Source organism: Alosa sapidissima, chromosome 4 (genome assembly GCF_018492685.1).
Source record: "Alosa sapidissima isolate fAloSap1 chromosome 4, fAloSap1.pri, whole genome shotgun sequence".
Classification (NCBI taxonomy): Eukaryota; Metazoa; Chordata; class Actinopteri; order Clupeiformes; family Clupeidae; genus Alosa; species Alosa sapidissima.
In genome coordinates, this window is record NC_055960.1 from 25,116,231 (window position 1) to 25,126,230 (window position 10,000).

The 10,000-nt window shown below is 47.2% G+C and overlaps 2 protein-coding genes across 2 annotated transcripts in view; one reads left to right on the forward strand and one right to left on the reverse strand.

Moving 5' to 3' along the window:
• The window catches only part of LOC121707132 (low-density lipoprotein receptor-related protein 1-like), a 156,325-nt gene that overhangs the window by 38,296 nt on the left and 108,029 nt on the right, over window positions 1-10,000 (reverse strand). The window contains 3 exon segments of the mRNA XM_042089456.1: window positions 7,379-7,753; window positions 8,299-8,423; window positions 8,721-8,872. Of these exon segments, the coding sequence (XP_041945390.1) occupies window positions 7,379-7,753; window positions 8,299-8,423; window positions 8,721-8,872 (652 nt within the window).
• On the forward strand, window positions 3,417-6,317 carry LOC121707141 (delta-type opioid receptor). Its single transcript, XM_042089478.1, has one exon. It carries the CDS (start codon window positions 4,470-4,472, stop codon window positions 5,487-5,489), a length of 1,020 nt encoding a protein of 339 aa, XP_041945412.1. The 5' UTR covers window positions 3,417-4,469; the 3' UTR covers window positions 5,490-6,317.

Sequence of the window (10,000 nt, forward strand, 5' to 3'; positions counted from 1 at the left end):
ATAACGTGGGTAGCAGCAACAAACAACGTAGCCTTTTTAAAACAACGAACGAAGCGGACTCTTGCTGTCCATGAAAAGATACTGGCTAGATCTTGTTAGGCATGTTTAAGTTAGGAAGTAATGTATTAAGTAATGAACATGTTGCATTCTATACAGCCTGATTATGTCATTCTTTAAGCTACATAGCCTGTCTCCAGTTTTCCTCAATTTGACTAATTAAGAAGGGATAATAGGATATTTGACCGGCATATCATCAAAATGTCCGGAAAACGAAACCTCTGCCGGTCACTTTGACTGGCACCATTTTTTTCTAGCGGAAACTCTGGTGTGTGTACAGTATGTGTGTGTGTGTGTGTGTGTGTAAAGAACTTTAACACTACTTTATTACACCATTGTTTAACTTTCTCACATGAGTACACCAATAAAAACACACAGAGCAGATACAGTAAAATACCAGTAATTGCTTATAAAAGGTTTAGACAATTACATTGCAAAACAAGTGGCCGACAGACTGAAAAACATCAACCTGGACAGAACATCTGATCTTATCAAAACTCATATCCTCCATTGTTCACTTGACATTAATCGAAATGATAACGCAATGTCTCCTTTATCTCTCAGTTCATTGACTTTAAAGTATTTCCAGTAAACTGTAATGCTGCGCTCCTTCAGCTGGCGTGAGGAGATCAGGAGTGAACTGGACACAGGCAGCAGCAAGCGTAGGAGGAACAGACGGAGGAGAGGAAAGGAAAAAAGAGTGAAAAAGGAAGAGAGAGAAAGGGAGAGGAGGAGTGTGTGGTCCCTCACAGATGTGTGTGAGGGTGTCAGTAGCACTTTGAGTGCAGCAAGAGAGGGAAGGGGGGGGGGGGGGGGGGGGGGGTCATGCCAACTAGGACATGACAGCTCAGTGTTAGTCATCTCACTCACACACACACACACACACACACACACACACACACACACACACACACACACACACTGAGACAACCAAGAGCTGTTGATCTGGAGTGAGTAAACCTGGGGAGCAAGCCTGCTATGTGACTGTCAGTAGTTGCTTTCAGACATAGGTGTAAGTCAGCATGTTCTGCGGATGTCAAGCGGTTGGCCCGTATATCTGAACAACATAACCGGCCATTTGGAATTCCGAACTTAGCCGGCTCTGACACTACTCCCCCCCTAGTATTTCCGACGAACATTATTTAAATGAGCTCGTGTCTGAGCTCAACGAAGCAAAGAACATGCAGAGATTCTGTTCATGTGCGTGTTCAACCGCGTTCAACCTATTCAACCACACAGAGATTCTGTTCATGTGCGCTGGTGTCATTCACACATAATGTCCGTATGTTTGCATCCTATCTGAATCACCCGAAGGGTCAGACCTCCGTTTGATAAAGAGGACATATCTGAAAGCAGCTAGTGAGAGTAGGAGCTGAGCATAAGGCCTGGGCCTCCTCACGGCTCTACACACAGCTCTGCTCTCCTCCTCTCCTACTCTCCTTTCCTCCCACTCTGGGCACACAGGTCTGAGGAGAGAGAGAGAGAGAGAGAGAGAGAGAGAGATATAGAGAAAGAAATAAAGAAAGTGATAAAGAGAGAAAGAAAAAAGAAAGAAAGAAAGAAAGAAAGAAAGAAAGAAAGAAAGAAAGAGAGAGAGAGAGAGAGAGAGAGAGAGAGAATGCAAGCCCATTTAATGCCCACTCATATCAACCTAATGAGTAAACTTTGGACCCACAGAAGATTCTAAACCTTGCCACAGACACACACTTGTTCTCTCTCTTCCTTCCTACCTCTCTCTCTCTTTCTCTCTTCACCTCTCTGTCTCTCTCTTTCTCTCCTTCTCTCTCGGCCGGACGCCACCTCCTTGAGGCGGCCGATTTCCCCCCCGATTCCAGACAAAACGGTGGTTTTGGACGCACATAAAAGCCAATTCCGTTGAGAGGACAGTTGGCCAGAGCAGACCATCCACCCAGATCGCCTAGTGACCGCAGGCCTCTGAGGAGTGGGAGAGGCACTCCACCACCCATCCTCTGATGGGCATCCCACAATGCAACAGGAGAGCAACACATCTCAGAAGAGATGATTAGCATTGCGCTAATGGGTATTGGGCTAAGGGCAACATTGGCATTCAGCTGTGGAAATTAGCATTGTGCTAATGGGCATTGGGCAACATTGGCTTTCCAATGTAGAAATTAGGCCTAGATGGGGACGACACTCCAAACCCACAAAGGGGAATCGGACTGAGGTTTTCCGCCATCCATGTAAACACACAGTCCATGAGAAAAGACTGAACTATGAGGCTGCGAATGCTCCAAAATTAACAAAACATGATGAAAGAATATGCTGGAGCCAAAATAACCACCAGTGGACAAAAAGAGTATTACATGTGTACTCGCCATAGAGAATGAATGGGGGAAATTGCGGAGGTTATAGTTTGACGATGTCGTACTCCCGTGCGGGCCGGTTGCTATATACCACGGACATGTTTTGGGGGGCCACCCAAAATGAGGTGGCGGGCCGTAGTTTGGGGACCACTGTTTTAAAGGATAATGGTTGAAATGCACACAAAGACCCACCAAACTGTACATACATGTACTTTCTGTAATTTGGCCATATCAGATCGCTCTTTTTGGTGGTTTAATGTTGATACTTTATACTTTTTTCTTTTCCCTGTTTTTGTTGGTCACACACATTGACGGGGTGTTGAAGGTTAAATATGTTATGTGTTGCACTGATTATAGATATTCCTTTCCTGTAGCTGTCTTTTTTGTTAAAGGTCCACACACACACACACACACAAACAAGACTGAAAAACAGCAGGTTTATGGCTGCGATCTGTCCTACTTTAGAGACAGTAGTTTACTACCTAAGGCAACAGGTGAACCCTATCTTTATTGTTCACACAGTGTGTGTGCATGCGTGAGGGGAGTGGGAGGCTGTTTCACGACATATACAGTACATTCTGCTTGTCTTTGAAAAATACCCGCCTCTAATTCAACCTTGGCCATGTTGAGTAAACAATATAAAACAGTAGCTCTGTAAATTACTGTCAGTGTGCCCTGATTTAGCCCTGACCAGAGACCTAACCAGTCCTAATGTACGCAATCCGCGCATGTACATACACACACACACACACCTACACACACACTCACAGAGCTTCTACAAGTCACATGGGATTGTAGAAGGCATTTCTGACTTTGAGGAATGTATTGATCTGTAGAGCAGTGGTAACCTTCCCATCTGCAATTGCCTGGTGAACAAACCAAACAGAGCTCTCTCGCTCGCTCTCTCATACATACACACACACACATGCACGCGCACACACACAGTACAGAGTTCAAAGGACACCCGTAATCTCGTCCCTGCTCTTTCCAATCTCCCAGTTCCCTCCCTCGCCTTTCAACTCTGTGTGTTGCGGATCGTGGAGAATCAGTCTGGCGATGCCCTCAGACTTGTGAAAGACTGACTGATGAACTACCTGGATGGGCAGGGATCTGGCTGCGCCCTTCCCACCCCACTCCTTCACCCCTACACCTGCCCCCATCCATATCTTCTGGCACTTGACAGAAGAAGGGGAGGAAGAAAAACAGCATAGGAAAGGGCTGATTGAAGCAGTGATCAGCGTTCACAACGGCAGAGCCCCAGGTGTCCATGGATTCAGCCCCGGAGGACAGAAGCCAGAGAACAGAAGCAGGGGAGCTTTCCTTTTACCGGAAGGAGAACAAGAGTCCCGCTGATTGCCGGACTGGCCGGATTATTTTCGACTAAAGCTGCCGTGATTTCACCGCTGAATGTGGACACTGGAGGAGCTTAAAAAGTTACTCACGTCTGGGAGGTTAGGACTGAGGTTGAATGCAAGACTGGTGAAAGACTACACACACACACACACACTACACACACATAGAGAACACTGAGGCCTGACTTGCCAGTTAACCGAATGTGCGAATTTATGTGTGTATGACTGAGCTACTACTTTTGCAACAGAACAATGTCTGAACAATCCCAGTATTGAGCGAGAAGAGTTTAGTTTTATAGCTGGAGTAAATCAGTATGTGGGAGTGCTGCTATGTCGATGTTAGGATTGTGATTTATACATTAAATATTAAACTAAATGTCTCACTGCTGGACTTCAAAGAAAATGACTCAAAATCAATTCAAAGGAAGTGACTCAAAGGACTAATTTCATCACAAGAGGCACACTGTAACGCCCAGTATATCTTGGGTGAGGCTCAGTTAAAATTGCTTGTAAACGCAGGACTGCTTAAACTTGAAAGACTGCACTGCCTGGATCTTAGGTAAGAGTTTAGACTTTAGACAGGGAAGTGATTATAGGGCTTAGAAAAAACTGCCTGTGAAAATTTACAACCAGAATGACTTTGGATAACATTGTATGGATTATCTCGATGCGGGAGCTGATCAAGGACAGAGTCTGAGGTTGGCAGACAGGTGTGGGCAGGTTTAACCTGGCCGTGATGGATAACATTACAGACCCCTTAGTTAATCTCTCCAGGCCAGAGGTGGGAATAGTGGAAGGGGTGGTTGTGCCCATTCTGGACACCCTCATCCTGGTCACTGGTATTCTGGGACACTCACTGGTCATCCTCATCCTATCCCGGAAGCAGAGGGGGCGAGGAAACGGCGGGGCGTCCAACCGGACTGGACAAGCGGGATCGGCGAGTGGTCAGGCCACTGATACTCTCCTGCTGTCGCTCAGCGCTGCCGACCTGCTCCTACTCGCCTGCCTGCCCTTCCACACTGTCGCGATAGCAACAGGACACTGGCCGTTCGGCGGCCCTGCGTGCAAGCTGATGGGCTTCCTCGGGGCGGCGTGCACCTCGGCCAGCGCTTTCACGCTAGCCGCGCTGGCCACCGCACGCTACCTCATCGTGGTGCACCCGACGAAGGCGTATCGCTGGTGCAGGGATGCCCGCCATGTTAAGTTGGCCACGGCTGGCCTCTGGGTGCCCGCGGCGGCCCTGGCCGCGCCACAGTTCACCTGGCGCACACTGGACTCCAGCACCAACGTGGTGCGGGAACACTTGCAGGACCTTGTCTGCTTCAACTTCCTGTCGCCCGAGGGCCAGGTGGCATACGGCGTGTGCCACTTCCTGCTGGCGTTTGCGCTGCCCCTAGGGGTCATCGCCATGGCGTACGGCCGCATCTATGTCTTCCTGCGCCAGACAAGGCTGCAGCAGACGGCGGTGGATCGGCTGGAGCGCTATCAGAACCAGGTGACCCAGACGTCGGCGCTGCTGGTACTCGCCTTCACCCTCTGCTGGCTGCCGTCCTACGGCTTCATGTTCGCCCAGCTGGCGGCCGATGCGCCGATGACCGGCACCGCCCCGCGCCACGGGGGATTCGCCACGTTCGCCCGCGTCATGGCCACCTCTGCCACCGTGGCCAATCCCATCCTCTACAGCTTCATGTCCCAGAAGTTCAGGAAGGAACTCACAGAGCTGGGCCGGAGGAGCTGTAAGGACCGATTTGTGTGACGGACCAGGCTGAAACCTGGTTCAAAGAAAGGACCTTTGGACACATGCTTACAGTATTAGCCTACTAAAAGTGTAGCCTAACAAAACAAATCACTTGTTATCTGCTAGTCTTCCACAATTCAAGCGCCTCTGCAGCATGACGAACACGGAACATTGTAGCAGTAAACAGTCACTTCATCATATCAGTTTACTCTCATTGGAATGATGCTGTGTTCAAGTTCACCATGGTGTAGGCAGTCATCAGATGTGCACAACTTTGGGTAGTATGTTTGTGTGTGTGTGTGTGTGTGTGTGTGTCTGTTTGTGTGTGTTTATATGTGTGTGTGTGTACGGTTGATTTACCGTAGCAAGGTGGGAAATGACCTGACTGTTGAGTTACAGTTAGTCATGTTGTGTAAGGTGTGGCTGTGGCCAACAACAGCCTGAAAACAAAGATAATATTCCACTGTACGTTAGTGTGTCCTTTTATAGGGCGAACGCTAAAATACACATGAGCAGATGAATTAACAACACAGAGCCTGCACACTAATGGTTTGCAGTAGGCTACTGAACTCCAACAACACCATGTGGAAGTATTTAAAGACTTTCCATGTTCAAAATGATTTGGCTTTCTAGATACTCCCCTTATTACACCATGTTCCGGACACACAGACACACACACACACACACGCACATGCACTTCTTGTCTGACCAACTTTCCATTAAGACAAAGGAAGAACATGCTGATTTGTTTGTAGTCTTTGTGTAAATGTATGCCAAAGAGGGGCTCGATGTGAAAACAACCTGTTTATTATCAAAGGAAATATAAAAGAACTGGCTGTGACTTCAGACAGCTCTCTCTCTCTCTCTCTTTTACACACACACACACACACACACACACACACACACACACACACACACACACACACACACATTGAAGAGCTCTTGTGAGTGAGCCTTCCCAGCTGTGGGCTCATTAAGCAGCCCTTTTTCCCCCAACTCTGCTTTGGGTGCTGTGTCTCTTGTGTTTGTGCACTCTCGACAACACAGCCTTGAGCCTTTCATGAAAAATTGATGCTTCACAAGGTGAGAGAGGCAGAGAGTGAGAGATAAAGTGTGTGTGTGAGAGAGAGAGAGGAGAGAGACAGAGAGAGAGAGAGAGAGAGAGAGAGAGAGAGAGAGAGAGAGAGAGAGAAAGTATTCATGTGTGTGAGGAAGAGAGAGGAGACAAAGCAAGACAGAGAGAGAAAAGAGAAAGAGAGCTTGGAGCAACCTTTAGTGAATCTGCCCGTACAACACGAGGCTTTCTGTATTACTGAGCAGCCAGAATGTCCATGGACGGGGTCTGGCAGGCTTTGTACGTAAACATGCCGTGAGACATGCTGTGAGGCGCGATACGCTGTGCCACACTCAGGCCAGCACAGTCATCAGACAGAATGCCAGCGCACAACTCCACTGGCCCTGGTGAGTCAGACAAGCAGGGAGACAGACAGAGCGCTCAGACGAGCAATCAGACGAGCAATCAGACAAGTGAGAGAGGAAGCGGGTAAACAAACACTGACATGCGGCCTGGCTGGATGGCAAGTGTGTGTGTGTGTGTGTGTGTGTGTGTGTGTGTTGGGGGGGGGAGGGGGGGGGGGGGGGGTTGATGGAAATGGGAGGAATAAAGAACTGGAGAATGAAGAGAATAGAGAGGGGAGGAAAAGTGACACAGACAGAGAAAAACAAAAAAACGCAAAATAAAACGGCTGAGGAGAGAAAAGTTTAGTGAGAACCTATAAGGGCCAGCGCCCATTGGCTTTGATGTTCAAGAGATGGAACAATTTTCTAAACTTTGGCATGACTTTATGCGTGTCAGACGCAGCCTGTGGGCGTTGGCCTTAAAGGAAAACAAAAATGCGCGGACTCACTGTCCACCACGGTCTTGCGGTCCGAGCCGTCGTCGTTGATCTGCTGGATGTTGCCGAAGTGGATGTCGCTGAAGAAGATGCGGTTGGCGCCCTTGCCGCCGCCGCCACGGTAGTCAAAGGTCAGCGCGATGACGTTCTTCATGTGGTCTGGGTCCTCGAACGGCTTAATGGGCGCGTTGAGGTTGTTTTCATCCGACAGGTGCACGCTCTTCAGGATGGTCCGCTCCGAATAGAGCAGGTAGCCGTCGTAGTCGCGGCAACTGCTGCCATCCTCCGCCAGCATGCCGTGGGCGCAGGCACAGGTGCGCTGGCCGTTGCCACGGAAAAGACAGAGCTGCTGGCAGCCTCCGTTGTTGTCTTTGCACACGTTGGTTCCTGAGAAAAGGAACCCAGACATCATTATCTGCTCTGTCAATCATCCGCATATAGAATAATGCATTCAGTGCACCGACTTAATTAGGTTAATTGAGATGTTGGGATTAATTGAGTTAGTAGAGAGAAATTAAAAATGCCACTCTTGTATTTTCATCACATGCCGGTACATGGTACATGTCCAAAACTGTTAGACTGACAGGGCCGATGTCACTAGCAAAGTATTCATTAGCATAGGAAGGTAATAAGGAATATGATCAGATGTACATTACATGTAAATGTCCTGGGAGAGTATACAGTACAGCATAAAGAACAATTAGTTAAATAAATTGAACAGAATTTTACTTTTTTTTCTGTAATATTTTTTGGTCACATACAGTTCCATGGTAATTAATGGTAACATATTTTACCAACATTTGATAATTTTATCCTCCCTGAGGTATGTGTTCCTTATCCTACTGCCTAGCGTGTGTGTGTGTGTGTGTGTGTGTGTGTGTGTGTGTGTGTGTGTGTGTATAATGTATTTGTGTGTTGTATGTGGTCCTTACCCTGCTGCCTAGCGCGGTTGAACACCTTTATGTCTTTGAGCTGCACGCCGATGCCAGTCCTCAGGGAGACAGACTCCGTGGCATTGTCTTTGTTTCCCCTCTTAATGGAGCCGTTGGCATGGGTCCTACAGAGAGAACAAAGATTCAATATCAGCACCGCTTAAATACAGGTTACATGCACATTAAAGTACCTCAAAGCACTAGATAGTCTAGGGTTTAAGCAAACATCAAGTGCTACTGATCTGGATTTTGAAACTATATGCATCAACTTTTGTTTTCTAAATTGGTATGACTTCTAGTGCTCTCTAATGCTTGGAAACAATTCTGCAGTTGACGCTGTGGAAGGTTGCTACCACAAACACAAACACAAACACAAGCACAAGCAAACCCAGCCGACCCTATACAAACACACATACACAGACCTGTCGCTCCAGTAGATGTAGTTCTCAAACACAGACACAGAGAACATGTCCATGTTGTTGCTATTGAGCACCACTTCGCGGTTCTCTCCTGTCTCCAAGTTGATGCGCTCAATTTTGTCCGTCCGAGCATCACACCAATACAGCAGACCTTCCTGTGAAACACAACAGAAAGAGCTCACAAGCGCACAATACTGCTGTGGGTCTAAGAGTTCAACAATCAATAATTGAGTCTGTTCTCACACAGTCTGCACTCACACACACACACACACACATATATATTTTATGCACTACTCACAAAAAGTCAGGGATATTCGGCTTTCGGGTGAAATTTCAGGATGAACCTAAAATCCTTTACAGGTGGACTTAATGTGACCTTCTCTAAACTTTTGAACGTGCATGTCCAACAGTTCAATGTTTCAGTACTTTCTCACCCGAAAGCCAGATATCCCTAACTTTTTGTGAGTAATGTGTGTGTGTGTGTGTGTGTAATATATGTGTGTGTGTGTGTGTGTACTGTATGTGTGTGTTTGTTCTGGCAGGCAGAGTAATTCAATATGTTAGCTTGAGAGGTGAGAATGCATTAGCTTGCGTGTGCATGCCTGAGTGTGTACTTACTAATCAATGGAGAGGCGGCAGGTCCATATTGATTAATGGTCGCAGGGGATTCCAGAATAACAAGCGAATTGTGCAAGGGTGTGAGGGAAACCGTGTATGTGTGTGTGTGTGTGTGTTAGAGTGTGGCTACCCGACCCGAGCCCGACGGTAACCGAGGGGTCAGGTCGGGTTCGGACAAATATTTAGAAATTGTAGTCGGGTTCGGTTCGGGTTTGGACACATGGGGGCGTTGGAAGCTTTACATTTAAAATAGCTTATTATATTGGGTAACCAACAGATCTGCTTTACATGATGCAAACGTTTGTTTTTTGAGAATAAAATAAAATGTAAAAAAGACCTAACAGCTTTCTTCCTGTGTGCAAAATTTGTTTATGTAGCCGTGACAACGCATGTGCATTTCAGGCGGCACGTCTTGGGTGATGTTAAAAAAAAGTTGGTAGCCTATCAGGAGATTTTAAGACCAAAGAAAACTAAGCAAATTAAGTCTAGGCCTACTATGTGAAGGCAGTCCTATTTGCGTTGCATACTGTGGTAAAGACATAGGCTACCGGTATAGGCTATAAGGTCGTCTTGTTCAACTGGAGGATGATTTCCTCGAGTTGCCCCAATTAACGTTGATGCTGCATATGGATCAGTGACAGAGGGACTGTAGTTTCAAAGACTGT

Excerpts from the sequence above, each read along its gene's own strand:
- LOC121707141 (XM_042089478.1), top strand. The coding sequence starts at position 4,470 with ATGGATAACATTACAGACCCCTTAGTTAATCTCTCCAGGCCAGAGGTG.